General features: G+C 37.7%; 2 protein-coding genes and 1 pseudogene across 2 annotated transcripts; all 3 read right to left on the reverse strand.

Moving 5' to 3' along the window:
- Nucleotides 1-289: 289 nt before the first annotated feature.
- On the reverse strand, nucleotides 290-1467 carry LOC113115497 (olfactory receptor 6N1-like). Its single transcript, XM_026283088.1, has one exon. The coding sequence runs from the start codon at nucleotides 1250-1252 to the stop codon at nucleotides 290-292; it is 963 nt and encodes a 320-aa protein (XP_026138873.1). The 5' UTR covers nucleotides 1253-1467.
- A 13971-nt stretch (nucleotides 1468-15438) lies between these two features.
- Nucleotides 15439-16767, reverse strand: LOC113114571 (olfactory receptor 1-like; annotated as a pseudogene).
- A 4429-nt stretch (nucleotides 16768-21196) lies between these two features.
- Nucleotides 21197-22292, reverse strand: LOC113115498 (olfactory receptor 2AT4-like). The gene has a single exon (XM_026283089.1). The coding sequence runs from the start codon at nucleotides 22290-22292 to the stop codon at nucleotides 21306-21308; it is 987 nt and encodes a 328-aa protein (XP_026138874.1). The 3' UTR covers nucleotides 21197-21305.
- Between the last annotated feature and the right edge of the window lie 2433 nt (nucleotides 22293-24725).

Genomic DNA, 24725 nt, shown 5'->3' on the forward strand with positions numbered 1-24725 from the left:
TACCTCTTGCATAAATTATCATAATAAAACTTCCATATTATATGTCTATAATATATTACTAGCACTGTAAGTAATGTTACAGCAGAAGGTGCAAAAAAAAAACAAAACAAAAAAACACATAAACATAAATCATAATTTCATGAAGATAAAATACATTTTCAGGTGCCCTTCAAAAAAGACTTCTATTAGTCCATTAACTAACTGGATTATGGTACATACAAAGAGATATCTAGTGTTGAGGACCTTATTACAATGGCAACAGTTTGGCCACCTCATTAAATAAAGCACATCAGATCAACCGTAAAGGAATACCTATTTGTTTCTTTTGAAAAACTCTACTTAGTAACTTTTTTACCTCTTCTGTTCTCAAACAGTATATGAGGGGGTTGATCATGGGTGGCAACAAGCTATACATCATAATAATAACTAATCGCAAATCAGTGCTGAACTTTATACCAATGTTGCCAGACAAATAGTTAAATAACCTGGGTAGGAAAAATAGAGCAATTATGATGAGCTGAGGACTGCAGGTGGATAAAGTCTTCATCTTTCCTTGAGTACCTGAAATCTGCATAACTGCTAGAAAGATAGAGCAGTAAGAGAATATAATAACAGCGAAGGGCACCAAAAGTATTGCAAAGGCATAGATGAGCGCTGGAATACTATATAGTGATCTGTCTGTGCATGCCAGTGTTGTGATGGAAACATGATCACAGTAACAGTGTATAATTGTGTTTTCTGCACAATAAGGGAGAGGATAAGCTCGAATGACCATTGCCACGGGGCCTAGCAAACCCAAAATCCAAGAACCAAAGAACAGAATGAGTACATTTTGGTTTGTCATGATGTTATGATACTGAAGCGGGTAACAAATTGCTGCATAGCGGTCTATAGCAATTACTGCCAGAATAACTGAACAGACACTGCCAAAATAATGCACAAAGAACATCTGAACAAAACAGCCCAAGAATGAAATGGTTCCATCTTGAAACCAGTACCTACTGATTATTTTCGGTAATGTTGCGGTGCTAAATAGTACATCACACATGACTAGATTTATAATGAAATAGTAAACAGGTTTCTGAAGACTCTTACTCGTTACAAACAACATAAAAAATAAAGCATTTCCTACCAATGTAAACACATAAACAAAAAATAGAAGTGCTGATACAAGTCCATAGTAATAAGGCTGAAGTCCAGGAAAGCCAACTATCACAAAATCCTTTATAAAGCTGACGTTTCCCACTGACATGATGAATATCAGTCCCTGTTTGTAGAAAATTTTCCATTTAATATTATAGTAATATACTATAGCTGTAACAATAGCAATAACTGGATAGTTTAAAAAAATGTTTGAATAAAGAGAAACAAACCTGACACACTTCTTTCATAGGCTACTGTCAAAGCACAAAGCTGGTGATGTGTTTGTTTATATGTGACAAATTATGAAGACAATGGCCTAAAATGCAAATTACATAGTTCCTCCAGGGACAGTGACAAAATTACCATGTAGTTCTCTAACCTCTAAATCATTACATGAGGACAAGAAAGAAAGAAAGAAAGAAAGAAAGAAAGAAAGAAAGAAAGAAAGAAAGAAAGAAAGAAAGAAAGAAAGAAAAGTAAACCAGATGCAAAAGATTATAGTTTTCAAAAACACGCCTAATTGTTTTCACTAAAATAGAATAAAATAAAATAAAACACTGGCCTTCTAATCTTATTGGCCGAGAGGTATTTCCAGCCATGCAATAGAGTGGGGGAACTATGACGTCACTTTGTGTATGGATCGGTTGTTAGCATCACACTGGTTCCCTAAACAAAAAGCTAATGGGATTTTTCAATAGGCTTTTGGATTATCACAAAAAATAAGGTCTGTGCTCAATCATAGTTCATGAAACTTAAATGTTTTGTCCATCAACATAATCTTAACAAAACAATATACCTTTTATGAATTTTGCAGCCAAAATAAAAATGACAGAACTTCAAAGGAAAAAACTATACCTCCACGGTCGATTGCCTTTCTTTTACATCACCAGCATCACTGCTTCCCACAACTTTCAAACGTATTTTTAACACCTTCAGTGAAAATGATTTACTCTGTATATGAATTTTGATCCAGGCTACATGAACCGTCTTATATAAACTTCAATAAATACAAAACTAGAGCCAACCTAAAACTGAAATGAGATATTATTAATAAATATAGTGAATTAATTAAAAAATCAAGGACAAATGAAAGCTCATTTCTGGACATTTCGAAGTAAGGTGCAGTAAATGTGAGTAAATCTGATTAATATTAATATTTTAATTCAAAACCATACTTTATGGTCCGAACCCAGAGTCTCATCTGAAGACTTGTGTTGCATTTAGGGGCAAAGCGAAAAAAAAACAACAACAATACATTTGTCGAACAACAATATAAAATTCTACAATTAATTATACTATAAATTATACTACGATTGGAATATACTGTAAATTGATAAACTGTTCGGCGTGATGATGTTTAATGTGTTTAATGACGTTTAATGACGTTTAATGCCATTTAGCTAACTAAATAACTTGAAACGTCGCAGTTTTAAAAAGTCATGAGTGGGGTGTAACTGGTGAGTTTTAGGTTGTAGAATAAAACATGAAAGTATCTTGAGCTTATGTGAAGCACATTAATGCTTATTGGAGATGCGAACCGTTTCAAACGATTCAGTTCGATTTGGTGAACTGGTTCAAGAAGATCCGGCTACATCGAGTGATTCATTCGCGAACTGGATCACTAAACTGTTGTGTTTTGAATTCGCTCACAACAGACATGGAAGAGAAAACAAAGCTGAATAAAGTCGTAGTTTTTGCTATTTTTGGACCAAAATGTATTTTCGATGCTTCAAAAAATTCTAACTGACCCTCTGATGTCACATGGACTACTTTGATGATGTTTTTCTTACCTTTCTGGACATGAACAGTAGACCGTACACACAGCTTCAATGGAGGGACTGAAAGCTCTCAGACTAAATCTAAAATATCTTAAACAATATCTTAAACTGTGTTCCGAAGATGAACGGAGGTCTTACATGTTTGGAATGACATGAGAGTGAGTCATTAATGACATAATCTTCCTTTTTGGGTGAATTATCCCTTTAACTTTTAACAACAACCAGTTGAGCTGCCAAAGGAACACGCTAGGCCCTCTACAAGGAGCGTACTAGCAGTATTTACGGCGCTCCTCCTGAAGATTGTATGTTGAATACTGCATCTGGAAGAGGAAGATTTTGATGCACTGCTGCCTTCTGGGATGGTAGAATTGCCTGAATCAGATCCAGAAATGATGGAAATGCTTTCCTAGGATGCTGAAATGGTAGGGCTCGAGTGTAGAGTCTCCACAGTGTCCTGAGCCCTCAAGCTTGGATGACTGGTTTCTCGGGGTGGCCCGCGCTGGTTCTCAGCACCCTGCTTCGGTGCACCCTGCATTCTTCCTGGAGGTGCATGAGGAGCATACCAGGTCATGGATGGCATCTTTCACTGCCAGAACCCAACCTGCTAGCTCTTCCTCCCTCACCACTCTTGATGGTGCCGTCTGTGCTGAAGCTGCCACTAGGCTAAGGCACTGAAGGACCTGCAAGAGAGTGGTCACAAACCAGAAGTTATGAAAGAGCTCCTAACTGCAACTGACCTCGTTCTCTTAGGGTCACCATGAGTTCTCTGGGTCATGCAAAGTCAACTCTTGTTGTCCAGGAGTGCCACCAATGGCTGTGTCTGGCCAGCATGAAGGACGCAGACAAAGAACATTTCCTCACTGCCCCCATGACCCAGAACGGCCTCTTTGCCTCTTCTGGAACTTTGCCCAGCAGACTGAGGCGATCCTACACATCCTGACTCTGTCACTTATACTTTTTTTTCTGGCTTTGCTGCATGTGTTTGTACATTAGTCCTATATTTAAGACATACTTAGAGTGAGAAGATAAAACTTGAAAACTTGACGAAGGAAAAAAATGTGTATGCACTTTATATAGAATATGTGATAATGTAAAGGCAATCTGTGTTGTTAGAAGGATTATATAATTCCATATATACTTCACAGACAGCAGGCCACATGACAGTGATACACAGTGTTAACAGTTATCTAAATAATCTCTCCACTGGGATTATTTGGAAGTCTCTAGGCCAATTATACCACAAATTGATTTATCTGTTAATAATTTAGCATCTCTTTAGGGCATATTAATTAATAACCTATTATAATTCACTTCTGCTTAGGTGACAGTAAGCAGAGAAGGATTTTCTTGCATGGTTGCATCAGGTGGTCATGGGTCATGGATTACCTGTCAAAGCAGGCCATTAATGACATCTTGCTTTAACAGCATTACAAGTGTCAAGTTTTTTTTTTCTTCCTCTTCTCTTTGTTGATTATTATTGAGATGTATGTGATGTCTCTCTAGACCTTTACTGTTTAATTGCTAGGTGACATTCAATGAAATTAATTGTTAACATCATAAAAGCAATTATTTTGTTGTTGATGAACAGTAAATAGCATAGAAACAGTTGCCATAAAAAGCATATTTTCCCCAGAGTCCTAATTTGCTTGTTCTTGGTCCCTGAAGAGGAAGTCCTCTTTCATGATCGCTGAGTGACATTTTGTTTATCAAACATTATTTTGTTTCTACATGTCCCTGTGTCTCTAAGTGGCTCATTATCAGGTGAGGTGTGACAAACAAAGAAGTTACCCTGGAGCAAAAATGCTTTCAGTCAAAGATGATGCAACTTTTGCTCAGAAGTTTGAAAACGTATTGTGAACAAAGCACACATAAAAAAGGCCTCTATATCATTAAGACCATACTATAGATTGCCACAGTGTATTGAATTTGAATTAAAAGGCTTCGAAAACATAATTCTGTTTTAAGGTATTTTTAATTTGTGATGATATCCGTATGTCATCATCGGATGGTGGGAATTATGAGCTCGCAGTTTGATTGATGGAGCTGCAGCGAATTGTCTGTGAGTGATCAGTTTTTGTATTTGAAACCATTTTGATAACCCATTTCATTCACCAAGTAATTGTGTAAATACATCAATATTTCACTAAATGTACACACACTTGACTAAAAGCCATGCAGGTAAGATCTGTCATAACATAAACGGGAGAAAAAAACAATACAGTATTCAGGTATGTAGCCTATTATTCTATTTGAAATTTCGAAAACTACACATTGACTTTGCAGTCCGGACTGAAATTAAGTCGTTATTGTAATTGTGAAGATCAGAAACATAGACAGTGATTTCAAAATCAAATATGAATAATTACTCTATAAATGTTTTTTTTAACAGCTGCCAGAACAGGCCTAACATGCTTCGTCTACATAGGTCCACCGTGTTTGACCAAAAACAAATAAAAATGACTATAGAGATGTATATTTACTGTCAGAGCTGTTTGTACATGGTCTTCTGTGATTCAACACATAGCTATTCATCTATTATGAGTGCTTAACAACTTAAATTTGACAGAGTCATTCTGACACATAAACTCTTAATCTTTTGATAAAAAATTATGCAACTCTTACTAAAAGTTTCACAACAAATACAGAAAACTTTTACAGTAGTAGAAATTATATCAGTCATTAATGATTTATTTATCTCCAATAATAAAAGTTATAATCAGAATACACATACAGTAATCTTCTTATTCCTTATTTAGATTAGCTGCTGTAGATTTGCACTACATAAATGTGTTTTTTTCTCAAGGGGTTGAATAGCTTACCTTTCATGGGTGAATGAATTAAAAACAATTCATTATCTTAGCAAGATACTATTTGCAAATTCACTGAAATATAAAAATTATTTTTAAAAGCAATGACAAGTACACAAGCATTTCACTGTCAGCGCAAAATAAAACATGTAAAAGTTTACATTTCAAAATCTGGAACAATTGCTGTTTTTATAAAATTCTTCACAAATTATATTGATAATCTATCATTCACATATATTACCTCCATGGAAAATATTCTGATATAATGAGCATGATCTATGAAAATTGCATTATTTTGAGCTTGATGGAGAAGATTCACAATAAAAAATCATATTAATCCTCAAACAAGAAATGCCTTTCTCTCTGTGTGTCCTTCTAAAAATGCTATACACAGTCACCGTTTATCAAGAGTAATAAAGACTAAAGGCACCTCCCATGAACTGAAGTGTTGTTTGAAGTTTCTGCTGTCTCGTTAATTCATAATTACATTATGAACAGTTCGGTTTCTTTGACAGTAACAGTCCTTGCCATTAGTGTTGTCTCAAAATTTGAACTTGTAACTCCAGCATTTGGACCAATCATACACAAAGCTATTTGTTAGATATATTGTTTATATCTATATTTATCTAACCAAAGGGCCAACTATGAGGGTCTATGGTCCCTTCCCCCTGAAATGCAACTAACACCTCAAAAGGGCAGAACAGGCCTCTGGTTTCATGGCAACCAAAGACAAACCATCTGATGACACTAGTGTCATGATCATCAGCTGGAGTCCACTCAGGACTCTTGTATTTGGTGTCCATTTCCATTCCCAACTCCATTTCCCATAATCCCATGCATAGGGCTAATCACCACCAGGTGTTGCCCATTACCACTCCCCTATATATACTGTGTTTGAACTGTCTTGTTTAGCCCCGTCTAGCATTTCTGAGCATTTTTCCTAGTATTTGTTCCTTCCGTGTCTGACTTTGGATTGTGTAAACCGCCTTTGGTTCTCTGCCTCCTGTCCTGACCTCTGCCTGGTACTGGTACTGATTTTGGATATCCCTTTACACACTTGATGCTGTTGTTGGATAAATTCCTGTTTGACCACTCTATGTAAACTACTGCATATGGATCCAAACGTCTCTGACTCCATGTTACAACTTTTATTGAACAAAGAAATGTGGGCAGAGCAACTCTTACTCAAGTCTCTCTAAAACATACTCATAATTCATAGGAAACTCTTTATTTGAATGAACACGCATATACTGTACTTCAGGTCATTGTGCATTTTGTTACTTTTCTTGTATATTGTCTTTTTTATTGTATACTGTTTTATGCATGCTTACCCTCATGAAAAAAAAAGTTTATTAAAGTGTACTATTAGTATACTATTAGTATAAAATAGGAAAGTATGCTTTTAGTTTACTTTTTATGTACTTCTCAGAAATGTGCTTTATGTACTCCTCATAAATATAATTAAAATGACATTTAAGTATACTTGACTTATACTTACAAAAATTCTAAATATATTTGAGCTATACTCCTAGAATCCGTGTTTTCATTATTACACAGTAGAGGGCGCTAGTACACATCTTCTGTACAGACTTTCCATGAAAACACAAGTGAAGAAGAAAAAAAAACACCAGATACTAACACATGTAACACAATCATCTGACATGAAACAGCATCAAAACTGTAAAGTTATGGAATAAAATGACAGATGAAGAGGTAATAATTACAGTCAAGCTTTGGGGTGTTGATCGACTCCATCTACATTTTGATTATCATTCTTAATCCAATTCATAGTCTTTTTTCAGCTTTTTGTTCAAAATGTTATTCTTTATTTCTTATGAAACACATGAAAGTGTATGAAGCTAGAATAAAATGTTTTTTTTTTTTTACAAGCAGATACCCTGTTCCAGTGCTTAATTTGTAAATTGCGAGGTCCCGGAACAAAACGGGGTAATGGATCCGGCATGTGATTACAGAAGGGAGAGGTAATGGAGCATTCACGCAATCACACTGGTGGACCAGTTTACGTGATTAAGAATGTGAATCAGATGCTTTTAGGGTCTGCAATGCCACGAATAACATGGAAATGCCATGCAATTTTAAAACATCAAATTCCAGGCCTAAAAAAAAAGTTTAGAAGAAGTATAGGACTTTTGTTTTACAAATCTCTGTATTATATGTTATATTTAGTCATGTCCTAAATTTAGCGGGGGAGTGTGTGTAGCTATATCGAATGGTTTCAATAATTATTGAAGCTTTAAAGCTCATAATGAGAGAAATCCTGTATTTTTTCAACATATCATGTAGGTTTGAATAATAAAATAAATCCACACAAACTATAGGATTAAATCAGTCATTCGAAATCAGCTTCTCATCAGCGCATCTTGTCTTCACTACAGCAACCTGCTGCAAGCTGCGATACAAAACTTTCACTCGCAATTCGGGACAGTCGACAGAACTTGACTAATCGGGTCATTGTTATATAATTTGCACTACTTTAAGTATTTTAAGGAATACTCGCGCACGCCAAAGGCTGTATTATGTGCCCTCACAGTCATATCTTATTTGTGCATATAAAGCCTCCTCGCAAGTAATATGTAAGAGTTATTTTTCATAGTTTGCTGAGTTTAAGCAAGCAAATACAGTCACAATATGACACACAAACAGTTATTTGTCTCTCTGACAGTTCTGTTTCCTGCATGTTTGGATTGGAGGCGGGTGAAGTGACGAAGTTTCGCTGAGAGCTTGAGGATCCAGTGTTACGTAGATCTTACTGACAATCTCTTTTTAATACTTATAATTTGTTAAATATTTGCAAAACCCTCTGATATAAAAGAATGATAATAGATTATAATAGATATTTGAAGTCTGGTAAGTTTTTTTCACGGCACATCTGACAGGGTTAAGGTATGGCAACTGTTATTTTCTGCTATAGAGCCCTGCACGGGTCTTAAATTTAGGCCCTTTAGCCCGGGTTGTGTCTGACATCAGAATTACCGGCCCGAACACGTCTTTTTTCTTCCTCCTCTTTAAACAGCGTTTACTAGAATTAAAATAGTACAGTTTTATGTAATAGCAAGGGGTTGTTATTTTGTTTTGTTTTTATTAAGGTTAAGGTTAAAGCCGAGGTCAGACTGCACGACTTTAGCCCAGTTTTTGGCTCGCCGGCAGGTTTTGAGAAATCGCAGATACATGCCCGGAATCACAGGCAAATCTGTGCTCGTTCACGCGAGTGACAATCATGCAGTGTGAATGAGCAAAAACACGATCTGAGAGAATCGCCGACAAGTCGCTGATGCCCGTGAGATATTTGTTATGCTAAATATCTGGACCTGTCGGCGATTCAAAATCATGCTGTCTGAAAAGTGTTCTGACTGAAAACTACATCGGCGATGACCGACAACCAATAAGAGAGCAAGCTACAGATCAGCGGGGAGTTCAGCGAGGAGTTATAAACCACAATATCAGCAAGCATGGCTTCATTTCAGAAAAAGGCTTTCTTCTCGGTCTATTTGGACCCATGAAATGGAAGATACATTAGTATAAATTTGACATTTCATCTGAGCTATCCCAGTCTCACGTGAAAACTCTGGTCTTGCACGTGTGTTATCACGTTGTTTCCTTGTCACATCTCGCGGCTGTTTGGTTATGAAACGTAGTTTGCGTTCCAGACAGAGCTGTCGGCGATTCTTCCCATTGTAAAGTCATGCAGTGTAAAACCTTCTGTCGCTGATCCATCGTGCAGTGTGAACACAGCAGTGACTGAATTCTGGCTAAGATATTCATGCAGTGTGAAAAGAACAGTGACCTGACTACTTTGAAAAAATCATGCAGTCTGAACTCGGCTTAAGGTTCATCCGTGGCTGTGATCTGCTTTTATTTGTATGCATTCACAATATCAACAAATGTTGTGCTTTTGTAGAATGGAAAAAAAACGTGATGTGCTTTCTGCCGTGTCGTCTTTAACAGGAGAACAAAAATGAAACGACACTCAGCGAAAACATGCCTCACAGACATGATAAATAAATCTATAGAAAGCTTTAAATGACTAAACAAAATAAAACAAATAAAAAACTAAAACTTTTTCATTATAATCACAATCCATAAAAATGCACTTCTCTCTAAAGGCAAGTCTAATGGAGAAGGGCAAGTCAGGATTGGCAATTCATCCTTGCGACACAGAATCAGAAAACACTAGTAAATAATTCAAATATCTCCGTGCTATTTCCTCCTGCCACATTTATGGTAGTATGGTAGTTTTTTTGCGTGGATTTGAACGCAGAACTGTTCAACTGCTGACGGCTCGCACTGCTGCTGCGGGACATGAAACACAGTCTCTTCACAGGGGTGGTAGCACGGTCTTGTGTTATTTCCTCCAGCGTGGCAATTATTATTATTTTTCCATCACTAACTGATGTATGTATAAAATATAAAAATAAGGAGAAACTTAAGACCCGACCGGTTTCTGAACTATGATGTAAAAATTTGACCGAAGCCGGCCCGAGTGGCGTAAAAACTAGGGATGGGTATCGTTAAGGTTTTAACGGTATTACTACTCTTACCGATACTGCTTAACGGTCCGGTACTTTAACGTTTATCTCGCAGATCTCACAGACAAACGTCTTAATATGATCGCACATTAGAAATGTTTGGTGAGATAAGATGTGCACGATAACATTATTAAGAAAAAATCCATAGTACATACATTTTTTTAAAGAAAGCCAAAAGAACATAAGATATCAGTTGTTTGGTCTAGTAGACGCATTTCTTTTCAAGGTCACTATGATTGTTCATTGTCCATTGGTCTCCAAATTCTCCAATTTCTTTTCCAAATCCGTGAGCTTCTTCGTGATGTTATCCATATTGCGGTTAATGGTCTCAGTCTCAATGCTGACTGCTCTGCCCACTACTTCAATCATGACGGGCAGCCTTGTGAGGCTTTGGACAGCTGTTCCCGTCTTCTTAATTTTCCGATAACCCAGGGCAAAGCCTAATCCAATCAGCAGAAGACCTGTTATCATGGTTCCGAATAGGTAGATGTCTTCAATGTCCTCCACGGAAAGAGCTGCCAGACACACAAACTACAAACATATAGGTAAACTAGTAGTGTACTCAATGTTTGCTACTGTTAGACTTAAATGATAATTAAAGGTATACTTTTATATACTAGAAAGTGGGACAATTTAGGGCCAGTGAAACAATACACTTAAAAGTACAGTATACTACTAGAACACTGATATTTGTATAAAGCTACATAAAGTATGCTTAAAAATATACTTGAACTTAACTTAAGTATACTTAGTAAAAGAGACTTGAATTATACTACTTTTTTGTAATGGTATGATAGAGCAACTCCTTCATGTAATCTTACCTATGTAATCTTAACATGTTTAGTATCTATGAATTTTTCTTCTGATGATCTAAACGAGAGTGTATATGTTGGTACATAGGCAACATATTAGTGTTCTAAGAATCTTTAGTAATTTTACATCAACACCCAATCGAGTCCATATGCAAATTATTACCATGATCTAAGACAAAGGGCCATAAAACTCTCCAGTACCTCCCACTTGGAATTTCAGCCTTTCTCATTGGACTAGCCCATCCCGAGAGGTGTGAATCTTATCAGACTTTAAAGGCCTCACATCAGTGACTCGCCTTCAGTTGGTGGAGTGTTGGAGTGTGCATCAATGGTTTCTGTCAGTGCTTTGGCAAGACATGGTTGTTGTTGTTTTTTGCCATGCAATAAAGCTAAATTCACAGCAGTGAGACAGGAAGCAACTTACAGTATATATTAATAGAGAGACTGGATTTAGGATCTTGAAATAACAGGCTGGCTCTTTCTCTGTATTAAGACAATATAGAAATTTATCATTTACATGGTAGTAATAATAATAATAACATGAGCTGTAACCTGTATCAAGGACTGTAAAAAGATGGACTAATGAAGCAGAGCAGGATTTACAATCTTCTTTTGACCTCACTGATTGGAGTGTTTTTGAAGCTGCTGCCACCGATCTGGATGAACTCACAGAGACTGTAACATCTTATATCAGTTTCTGTGAGGATATGTGTATTCCTACCAAGACTCAACTAAATTACAACAATGACAAACCATGGTTCACTGCAAAACTCAGACAGCTCCGTCAGGCCAAAGAGGATGCTTACATGAAGGGGGACAGTGTCCTCTATGGATGGGCTGAATACACACTGGAAGAGGGGATCAAAGTGGCAAAGAGGAATTATTCTGGAAAAATAAGGACTCAGTTCACTTCCAACGACTCGGCATCACTGTGGAAAAGTCTGAAGGAGATCACCAATTTCAAGACGCCATCCCCAGCACTGTGGAGAACCAACAACTGACAGATGATTTGAATGAGTTTTACTGCAGGTTTGAAAGAAGAACACCTATCACCTGCCTTGAACACCTCCCCACACATCCGTTCACACTATTTTTCACAACTCCTGCAACCCACCCTGAACATCTCTCCAAACAACCGTTCACACCATCCACTCCTGCAACCCGCCCTGAACACCTCTCCACACAACCGCTCACACCATTAACAACTCCTGCAACACTCCCTGATCACCTCTACCTGTTGCTCTAATGTCTGTGGCCATGAAGTCATTTGAAAAACTGGTGCTGGCCCACCTGAAGGACATCACTGGACCCTTGCTTGATCCTCTTCAGTTTGCCTACAGAGCAAACAGGTCTGTGGATGATGCAGTAAACAATGGACTGCATTATGTTCTGCAACACCTAGACAGACCGGGGAATTATGTGAGGATCCTGTTTGTGGACTTCAGCTCGGCCTTTAACACGATCATCCCAAACCTCCTCCTGCCCAAACTAACTCATCTCTCCGTGCCCACCTCCGTCTGTCAGTGGATCAACAGGTTCCTGACAGACAGGCAGCAGCTAGTGAGGCTGGGAACAATACACATCCAGCAACCGTACAATCAGCACCGGGGCTCCCCAGGGCTGCGTTCTCTACCCACTGCTCTTCTCTCTGCACACTAATGATTGCTTGTCTAAGGACCCCTCTGCCAAGCTCCTGAAGTTTGTAGATGACACCAAACGCAACTGCCTCATTCAGAATGATGACAAATCTGCTTACAGATGGGAGGTTAAAGAGCTGGCTGTCTGGTGCACTCTCAACAACCTGTAGCTAAACACGCTCAAAACAGTGGAGATGATCGTGGACTTCAGGAGAAACCCCCCTCCACTCCCCCCACTCACCATCATGAACAGCACTGTGACTGCAGTGGAGTCATTCAGGTACCTTGGGAACCACATTTGCTTAGGACCTGAATCTGAACATTCAAATTGACTCCATTGTGAAAAAGGCCCAGCAGAGGTTGTACTTCCTTTGCCAGCTGAGGAAGTTTAACCTGCCACAGGAGCTACTGAAAAAGTTCTACTCCACCATCATTGAATCCATCCTCTGCACTTCAGTAACTGTCTGGTTCAGCTCAACTTCTAAATCTGACCTCAGAAGACTATACAAAGGTTAGTCCGGACTGCTGAGAGAATCATCGGTACAACCCTTTCTTCTATTCAAGAACTGTACTTATCCAGAGTGAGAAAAAGGGCTGGCAAAATCACTCTGGACCCCTCACATCCAGCACACTTCCTTTTTGAACTGTTGCCATCTGGTCAGCACTACAGAGCACTGAGCACCAGAACGACCAGACACAGAAACATTTTCTTCCCTTAGGCAATCCATCTTATGAACACTTGATAATAACTGTGGAAACCCCTACACTATTTATATTTATATTTACATACACATACACTTATTTATCTAACACACATACTTAGTGTACACTTAATTTTTTGCACATATATACCTGTACATACATAACTGCTCATTGCAATATACCTGCCATACAACTGTCCATTTGTATATTGTCTCCTTACCTACTTATTTGTATTTTTTGTACTTTTAGTATTTTTTATTATTTTATTTTTTTTGTTCTGTCGCTGTCATTCTGTTGCACTACGGAGCTTCTGTCATGAAAACAAATTCCTCATATGTGTGAACATACCTAGCAATAAAGCTCATTCTGATCCTGAACCATATGGTGGCACCGCAGGGTCATCCCACTGCTCAAAATCTACATTCCACAAAATCTCCCAATCCCAAACCCATTGTGTGATTACAGTGTCTTTCACCTGTTTTGAACTGAATTCTTTACAACAGTCACGTAATTACACAGTAAAATATTTATATACATTAATACAACAAATACTTTTTGACGATAGGGAAGGGGTCGATGGGAATGATGAAAATGAATAATGAAAATGTTCCCAGTTGCAAGAAGAAACCATAAGATGAAAAACAAGACTGTCAAGTCTGTAATATTCAGGAGAATCTAGGGAGAAGCTATGACTCTTACAAGGATTAAGATATTTTGAAGACGACAAGCTAACATCATTGTTGAAGACATGCTACACTACTATCTTCAACAAATTCTTCTCCCTAGAAGAACTCGGGTCAAGCTTACTTATTTTATGTATTAAAGAAATCAGATACATTGGCGAGCCAACTTAACCACTACTAAGCCAAATTTAACAATTCTAACAATTCTCACAGTTTATACAGATAAAATACTAAAAGTCATAAGCTTCTTAATGCCAATTACAGTAGTATACTATATGCATATTAAAGTATTAATATGTGTGACTAAGTTGGTTATGGAGGATTTGTGACTTTCCTTCTCTCTGTCACGGTTCACAGGTTTGCTTGCTCATTCTGCGTGTACTGCACTGATCTGATTGCCTATCAGTGCCAGCTGTGCTGACGAGCAATCACATCAGTCGCAGGTGTGTCTCGTTTGTTAGTCCTGTATGTAGGACTGTGTCAGTCATGTTCAGCATTACATCGTTTGATTGCTGGTTCCTGTTCTGATCTCTGTTCTGTGCAGTTCTGGTTCTGCTCTCATTTTGCACAGATCTCTTGCTCTTGCTTGTCTCCTAGGACCTGCTTGGTGCCTGTTATCTGCCAGCAATTCTGTTTGTTCTATTGACTGTTTACAATAAACTTTATTACGACTTGCTACTGGTTCCATTGTATGCTTCCTGACATAACGATCTGAACACGTTATGGATCCAGCGAGTGTAAATGAACTGAGAGAAGCCCTTCACTATAATAATGCTCAATTTGATCGACAAGACGAACAGATCAAGGCTACTGGTCGAGCAATACAGGCCTTGGTGGCGCAAGTATCGGATTTAACCACGCAGTTGCAACATCTTAGAGTCGAGCCTGCCCAAATGCGGCCTCATTCACCACCTGCTGTTTCTCCCACGGACCGTCCCGCCTACGATCCGGAGCAACGTCTGCCTCCTCCTGCTGCCTATGCTGGTGAGCCACATCGATTTCGGTCATTTTTGACAAAATGCTCTTTGTTTTTTGCTCTACGGCACTCATCACTTCCCACTGAGGAATCTAAAGTGGCTTTTGTCATTATGTCACAGGTCGGAGCGGACTACAGATGTCATGAGTCTCACCCCTCCCTAGTTTCCACCTCGAGGAGGTCCCAAGAACACCCCAATGACCAGACACACGAGAGAGAGTGAGTACAATTAAAACAACTTTAATTAAATTACTTAAAAGGTGTGAAGGGAAGGGAAAAGGGAATCTAAAATCCACTCTTGGGGCCAGAGAGAGTATAGGTCCGAGTCGCTTCTGACTCTGTCACGGGGACTCTCAGGTAAGCCTGTTGGTGATTTGTGTCCTTTCCTTCACGTGACTCAACAGGGTTTCCCTCAGTAGTGCCTTTGTGTTCCTCCTGTAGGAGAACCGTCGGTGGGGCACTTCCAGTCCCTGCACGCAGAGTAAAGAAGGTAAGTAATTCTAATGAATTGGGTGGGGTGCGTACCTGACGCCGTTCGCCACGAGATTCTGGGTCCGCGGTTGGAAACGCCTAAAAGGTCCACAGGTAAGTATGCAGGTGAGTATGCAAGGGCGATGCACTGGTATTTCACTCGGGGCGTACAGGTAAGTATACAGAAGGACGACTGGGTCTTTACTTTGGACGTACAGGTGAGTATACAAGGGCAACTAGAGCTTGAATTTGGGCGTACAGGTAAGTATACAAGGGCGATACGCTGGCTCTTAGCTTTAGGCGTACAGGGGGGCATACAGGGGCAACTGGAGCTTGACTTTAGGCATACAGGTGAGTATACAAGGGCAATACGCTGGCTCTTAGCTTGAGTTGGGAGGCCAGGTGATATTGCTATTGTCACATCATGCACATAAACAACACATCTGGGCACATAGTAAAGACAAATGATAAGTAGTTGAGGAGTGCAAGTTGAGAACGTTTTGTAACGGGCCTGAACATCTGTGATTTTGAAAACAGACGTGATGATAACAATAAAAGAAAATATAATAAAAATCAAAGGGCCCAAAAGAACAAACATGGCACTTGAAAATGAAAAAAAACTTTTTGTGCCTTACATCTCCACAGGACAGTTTAATTATCGAATTCTGGTTACAGTAATTTTGGGTTTTTACATTAGAATCACAGTAGGGCTCATCGAAGGCATGATAAACAATGACTGTCAGCCATGGAATACAGATGATCCAAATCAATGCACATGCCAATAAAATAGTCTTATTTGTAATAAGGACACAGTATCTCAGTGGGTTACACACTGCAACAAACCGATCAATGGCCATTAATAGCATTAGGAAAGAGTTAATAGACCCTAAGCAGTGAACAAAAAGCATCTGCACAAAGCAGCTATAAAATGGTATCTCACTGCTATTGAAAAAGTATTTTGCAATGGCTTTAGGCAGCGTGACAGTTCCAAAAGCAAGATCAGACACTGCAAGATTACAGAAGATTAAATAGGTGGGTTTCTGAAGGCTTCTCTCATAAACAATAAATGAAATGATAAAGAGATTTTCTCCTGCTAGTGTCAAGTAGACAAAGAACAAAAGGGTTCCCACAGCTCCATAATAGTGTGGATGCAGTCCTGGAAATCCCAGCAGGTAGAATTCAGTAAAGACAGTGACATTTGTGGGAGTCATGACTCTAGAATGACTTTGGAGTTTAGCTGATGCAAGTTCACTGAAATATAAAAAATATGACAATTAAAATGACAATTACACAAGCATTTGACTGTCAATGCAAAATAAGCAACATAAAACTTTTCATTTCTGGCACAATTGCTGCTGTTATAAAATTCTTCACAGATTATATTGATAATCACATTCACATACATTACCTACATGGAAATTATTCTGCAATAAGCATAATCGATTAAAATTGCATTATTTTAATTTTGATGGAGAAGATTCACAATCAATATTTGCATTAATCCACAAACAATTTTTTTTTCTCTTTGTATGTCCATCTAACAATGGTATACATAGTCACCGTTTATGAAGACAAATAAGACTAGAGGGACCTCCCACAAATTGACGTGTTGTTTGGAGTTTCTGCTGTCTCATTTATTCATGATTATCTTATGAACAGTTTGTTTTTTTTGACACTAATATGCTTGAGTCCTTGCCATTACTATTGTCTCTTGATTTTGTAACCTTAATATAATGCATTGAAATATATCAATATTCAGTACCATTTTCAGTAGGCCTACCACAGGTTAAACTGCAATTTGAACATCAGGCCTAAGTTACAGTTTATTTTACTTTTGACTATAGTCAAAGTTTTAATAAGTACATTCAAGTTATTATTATTTCCAATGTCACAACACTTCTCACAATCAACTTCCTGACTGTTCCAGTATGAAACAGTATCTAATAAGGCATCTATGTAAACATATCTATGGGTCAGAACCTCCCAAAGCACTTCATAAATTGCAACCTGTTTATTGATGCTGTGCAAAATATTAAAACGGTTTTAAATTAAACTGCTTTAATGTTAAACATCATAACAATGGGGAATCAAAATCTGTACTGTACTTTACCACAATGTTGCCAAACAAATAAACAAGACACCTGTGGCCTGTACCATGATGGTAGCTGAACAAATTCAGAGTTACAGGATTAGTTTTGAGTTGACAAATCCTACCTCTCCAATCCAACTTTGTTGGTACCATGATGCTTTTCATCAACTTTCTTTGTCAACTCAAAGCCTGATCCTGAGTTTGTGGAGTGCGTGCACATGAATGTGTGACATCACTGGCAAACAGCCAATCACGAGCCTTGCAACACAAACCAAGTTTGATTTACTTCTTGTGAGAGACCCAGCGAGATTCAAAACTAAAGGTTAAAGGTTTTGCTAAAGGTTAAGAGATTGAACAACATGACAAATTTAAAAATCATATAAATAAAATAAATGAGGACTAATAAAATAAATAATATTGCTTTTTCAGTGCAGTGACAAGTGAAACTTGTTAAATTAGTTTATACATTTAAAAATATATAGAGACTCGAACATGTAAGGTCAGATTTTTTATTTTTTAAATAGTGCAATCTTTTGATACTAGAACAGGAACATGAAAAATCAGTTAAACACACACATACACACAAACAGGCCATATAAACAACAATAATTAGAAATGCCCTTTCACTGTTGGCGCTTGAAGGCAAATTAATCGTGCATGCCTTTTCAAATGCCAATAAGCTAAACGACAGTAATTTAGGGTACTCCAAAGCAATCAAAATTGCTTGGAGTAACATGACCACATCAAAGTCACTATAGTCTTTGACCATATACAGTTAACATGTTGCATTGTATTAATATGACATAACTATGCTGCCTCATTGTTACTTCAATTCAATAACTTCTCAGAAATGGGAAAAGTCATCATTGATCATTCTAACAAGACGCTGAATTAACACAGGCTTGGACACATCTAAACATCTGATGTTTGTAAAGAAAAAATATTGTGAACAAAGCACACATAAAAAAGGCCTCTATATCATTAAGACGATACTATAGATTGCCACAGTGTATTGAATTTGAATTATAAGGCTTCGAAAACATAATTCTGTTTTAAGGTATTTTTAATTTGTGATGATATCCGTATGTCATCATCGGATGGTGGGAATTATGAGCTCGCAGTTTGATTGATGGAGCTGCAGCGAATTGTCTGTGAGTGATCAGTTTTTGTATTTGAAACCCATTTCATTCACCAAGTAATTGTGTAAATACATCAATATTTCACTAAATGTACACACACTTGACTAAAAGCCATGCAGGTAAGCTCTGTCATAACATAAACGGGAGAAAAAACAATACAGTATTCAGGTATGTAGCCTATTATTCTATTTGAAATTTCGATAACTACACATTGACTTTGCACTCCGGACTGAAATTAAGTCGTTATTGTAATTGTGAAGATCAGAAACATAGACAGTGATTTCAAAATCAAATATGAATAATTACTCTATAAATGTTTTTTTAACAGGTGCCAGAACAGGCCTAACATGCTTCGTCTTCATAGGTCCACCGTGTTTGACCAAAAACAAATAAAAATGACTATAGAGATGTATATTTACTGTCAGAGCTGTTTGTACATGGTCTTCTGTGATTCAACACATAGCTAGTCATCTATTATGAGTGCTTAACAACTTAAATTTGACAGAGTCATTCTGACACATAAACTCTTAATCTTTCGATAAAAAATTATGCAACTCTTGCTAAAAGTTTCACAACAAATACAGAAAACTTTTTTACAGTAGTAGAAATTATATCAGTCATTAATGATTTATTTATCTCCAATAATAAAAGTTATAATCAGAATACACATACAGTAATCTTCTTATTCCTTATTTAGATTAGCTGCTGTAGATATGCACTACATAAATGTGTTTTTTTTTCTCCAGATGTTGAATAGCTTACATTTCATGGGTGAATGAATTAAAAACAATTCATTATCTTAGATATCTCAAGATACTATTATTACAATCCATATGGAATAGTTAAGAATTAAGACTCTTATTGTGCGTTGTCTTGTGGTGTAGCAAGGTATTATGGTGTATTAATAATATTTTGGAGGAATCAACTGTAGAGAGAGACTGGATATAAGAACAAATCTGTGTGATCGTTTTATTAAACACTGCTGTACTGTCACTGTCAGTCATCAAGAACCATCTATTGAATGACTGTGTCATTTCTGCACTCCTATTGTGGCTATAAGAGTTTACTGTTTTTTTAGTAATATTTTAATTTTTTAATTTTCAGAATAGACAGAATAGAATTTAAAAAAGGCCCACCACAAACTTGGGTGTCAAAAGGCCTCTAAGTAACACAGATAACCTGCTTATCTGTTGTACAGCCCAAACATATCTTAAAAAGGGTGACGGAGACAAAGTAGTACACACAATTCCTTTAAATTTCCAGCCGTTATTTACCACTAAGGCCTACAAATACATAGTTAAACTGTTTATATCAGTCAAACGTTTGGATACACTTACTTTACTCTTATTATTATTTTCCAATATTTCCAATATTTTTTTTATGCTGGCTGTCGAAATCAAATCAAATAATAAGGAAGGGATAATCAGAAAAAACACATTAAAGTTTAAGCACCAGAATTGAAATGAATATCCATCGATACATAAAAGGGTTGTGATTCTGTCTTTGCTTTATTTGTGTCAAACAAAAATCACTTAGCTAAGTGTTTGTGTCTGTTTGTATTTGTGGGAATACACTATTGTAAATATTACATACAATATAATGCACTGATTCCCAATATGAAGCATTTTCTGTTTGACTCGTGGTAAATCTCCTAAAGTGCTTCTTTGGAAAACATGTTTTTTGTTTCAGTTCTATTCAAAAGTGTCATTCTTGTTGAACTTGCATAAGATCACTTCATTGCAATTTGATTGCCATTAAGGAATCATTCTATTGTGACCAATACGAGTATGGTTATAATTTTCTCTGTATTATGGATATTTACATCTTTGGGGACCCTAATGGTGTGTAAAGTGGCTCCTGGAGAGTGACTTGGTTGAACAGTTTACATCTAGCACACAAAGGTTTCTACTGATCCTGATGACCTTGATTAGCTGCTTCAGGTGTGTTTATGTTGGCCTAGAAAGCCCTTACTGTAAGTGGAGAAATTCTTCACCCTTCCTTGGGTACCTAAAATCTGTATGAAGATGGAGCAGTAAGAATTAAGCCTGGAATACTATATAGTGATCTGTCAGTGCATGCCAGTGTTGTGATGAAGACATGATCACAGTAACAGTCTCAGTTTGTTGATATCTGACTTGTAAATTGTAAAGACAATGGCATAAATTACAGTGACAAAAAATTACCATGTAGTTCTTAACATCACATTTAACACAAAATACACATCAGTTTAGTACAGCTATTGACTTGTCTTATAAAGGTTGTTTCCGCTGGGAACAGATGTTTCATATACAATATTGTTTTAATCATATTTAATAGTTTTTTTCTTTCTTTGTTTTTTGAAATATAGTTTAGGTGAAATATAGCAAGTTTGTAATTGTTTAAAAATTACAAAAATAAACTTTTGTGGCTAAAACTGATTAAATCGTATGTCTTCTCACAGTTACTATACTAATTTAGTATGTTTACATCTAATACTATTTTGTTTTTGTTGTTTCTTCTAATGTATGACTGCTATATGAATTTACACACATACAGTGGATACATTCACCTTTGTTGGAATAAATAGGGGATTCATTGAAACTTTTATCTTTTTGAGTAAGGTTTCCTTCACGTCTTTTGTCCTCAAACAGTAAATGAGGGGGTTGATCATGGGTGGAAACAGACTATACATCATAATAATGACTAATCGCAAATCAGTGCTGAAGTTGATACCAATGATGCTAGACAAATAAATAAAACACCTGGGTAGAAAATATAGAGCAATTATGATGAGCTGAGGACTGCAGGTGGAGAATGACTTCAGCCTTCCTTGAGTGCTCGATATATGCAAAACTGCCACAATGATGGCACAGTAAGAGAAAATTATGAAGGCCAGGGGACCGAGTAACACAACCATAGCAAATGCAAAGGCTGGAACTCCGTACAGTGCCCTGTTAATGCATGCAAGTGATGTGATAGAAATGTGATCACAGTAACAGTGTATAATTGTGTTTCCTGAACAGTAAGGCAGAGGGTAAGCCCTTATTGCCATCATTAAAGGGCATGTGTTTGTTAGCACCCATGCAGCCAGACAAAGACAGAAAATGTTCAACTTTGTGACTATATTAGGATATCTTAGGGGATTACATATGGCTACGTACCTGTCAAAGGCCATTATTGCCAGGATAACAGAACTGACTGAACCAAAATAGTGCACAAAATACATCTGAATGAAGCAACCAGTGAATGAAATACTACCATCTTGGAACCAGTATCTAGAAATAATCTTTGGTAAGGTAGTGGTGCTGAATAATAAGTCACTTACAACCAGGTTTAAGATGATATAATACATAGGTTTATGAAGGCGTTTTTCTAGAGTAAAAAGTGCTATAAATATTCCATTCCCCACTAAGATACACACATAGGCAAAAAGCAGCAGAGCAGCCACTGCACCATAGTATCCTGGCTGAAGCCCAGGAAAACCAACGATAAAAAAGTCCTTAACAAAGCTGATGTTTCCTGATGACATGATGATCTGATGGCTAAATGAAAAATTTGAAAAATTAGAACAGTGTACAACATTTTACAATATTACATTAATATTACAACATTTGGATCACAGAATCATAACAGGATTTTAACTTCTTTGTTTTACACAATAAGGAAGAAGAATTATCACATTATAATCTAATCAACTTTTCGAGTGAACTGGAAAAGCATCTGATTTGATCTCTATACCAGTAAAATGATTTACTTACAATACACTGTATGTCTTTTTACGCTCTCCAAAAATTATGTCAAAGTCGAAGATATTTAAGGCACATTTTTTCCCTCTTAATAAGGCGGGGAATTTTGTGGTTGGTCGGTGACACTCAGACCATATACTTCTTGCGTTTCTTATAGGCTACTAACTAGTGACCAAAGAGATGAACTAACATATTTTCTACTGCTTTTAATACACTGAGATTGAATGTTATTTTAATGACAAAGGTGGCTTTTACAAATCTTTGCAGATGTTTTATTCAAAATATAATCAATTAAAAGCAATTAACAAAATATTAAGTGTGAAGTATAACATTTCTGGACAATTTCTGTATAACTAAAAAGTATATACTGTATATATTGTTTTCTTTTTGTTTATGAGCTTGGCAACACGTTTGATTTCAATTATAAAAATGCTTGATTAAAAATGTATACAGATTGAAATAATGTTTTGTTAAAACTATAAAATATAAACGACAATAGGTAGACACCTGGTATTCTGTGTATTAAAACTTTTTAGCTTTTTTATTTTATTTTTATTTATTTTTATCTTGAGTTGCATGTGTTTGTGTAATCTGTAGATCACGCTTAGAGGTAAGAACTTATCGTTTGAAAACAGGATAATGAAAGAAACTAATTAACCGTAGGCCTCATGACAGTGCGTTTCTTATATTTCTCACAGTTCTAACACTTATTTGAATAATCTCCCTGAAAATGATTTGTTCAAATCTCCCCTGGAATTATTTGGAAGTCTCTAGGTCAATTATACCACAGATTGTTCAATCATTTAATAATTTAGCACAGTTGGGGGAAGTCACACAGCCCAGTGTTTGGAGCGGTGCACTTCAGGCTATGCTGTAGCTATGGCATAGGTCCGACGCAGAAGTATAAATCAGCCATAAGTAGTGGAGCAAATGATGGTAATTACAAGTCACACCTGAACCAAATGACATAATCAGATACAGAAGGAAAACTAGGACAGAGAACACGTGGGAACAAAAACACAACTGCAAATCCATGCCTGTAACATTGCCCCCTACCGGATGCCACAACCTCGCAAAACACAAAACAAAGGGTGGTACGGAGGGGGTCTTAGGAGGAGCACAAAGGAGAGGGGTGACAAGGGATGGCAATGGGATGGAGAAAGGCAGGCTGACAATACAGGTGGAAGCAGATGATGGATCCCTAAGAGGAGGATGAAGAACGGAGTTCAGAGTGGAGACCATGGATGGAGGAGCCAAGATGGAGACATGAGGGACTTGGAGCAAGAGGAGCCAGGTGGGACCCAGGCTGCAGCCATGGTGGAGCAGACGGAGGTAGGAGCAATGCTGGAGTAAGGACTGACAACTCCAGGGGGGGCAACCGGCGGCAGCTGAGCAGGTAGTGGTGGAGCCCGAGGTGGAGCCAGAGAGCCGTCGAGCCAAGGAGGAGCAGATGGCTCTGGTGACCAAGGTGGAGACGGGGATCCGGAAGGCCGCTGTGGAGCAGGAGAGATGAGGGAGCCCAGTGGAGCTGGTGGACTGATGGGCCACGGTGGAGATAAGGGAGCTAGAAGTCATGGTGGTGTCGCTGGGTTGACGGACCTCCATTGTCATAACAGGACAGACTGGTAATTCAAGACAGGCTGACAGTTCAGGACAGACAGGGATTCAATAATTGTTTTTTATGGCCATAACAGGACAGGCAGATGATGACGGAAGACAGAATAAAAGTCTACCAAGTCCTTTTCCAAGTCCAGCCTCAGCTCACCCTCATTGATACGACAGTGCTTCCCTCCACACATTCAGGCTCTACTGTGATACTTTCAGCAGCAGACTTCGTTGCCGGCTCATGCACCTGATCATACGTCACGTGATCCACAGCTCTGTCACTCCTTTCAGCGATGGCTCGTCAGTCACAGCAGTTGCTGGCTGTCCGTCTGTGGTGGGTTCTGGCTGTAACTCCACACATTGGGGTGGAGATTGGTTGGGCTGTGGTTTAGAAGTTGGGCTGGTGTTGTCATCCGTGATGTCCACTGTCAGCGGCAATTCACAGCACACCAGCACCCACTCAATAAAGGCAAAGGTAGAAGAAAAGTGTATAATCACATAAAGACAGGAAACTAAGTCATAGAACACGTGGGAACAAAAACACATCTACAAGTCCATGACTTTGACAACAGCCTACCCACCTCCAAACCTACATATTTAAAACATTATTA

This window comes from Carassius auratus, chromosome 15 (genome assembly GCF_003368295.1).
Source record: "Carassius auratus strain Wakin chromosome 15, ASM336829v1, whole genome shotgun sequence".
Lineage (NCBI taxonomy): Eukaryota > Metazoa > Chordata > Actinopteri > Cypriniformes > Cyprinidae > Carassius > Carassius auratus.

Coding starts and splice junctions, on each gene's coding strand:
- LOC113115497 (XM_026283088.1), bottom strand. CDS start 1,252: ATGTCAGTGGGAAACGTCAGCTTTATAAAGGATTTTGTGATAGTTGGC.
- LOC113115498 (XM_026283089.1), bottom strand. CDS start 22,292: ATGTCATCAGGAAACATCAGCTTTGTTAAGGACTTTTTTATCGTTGGT.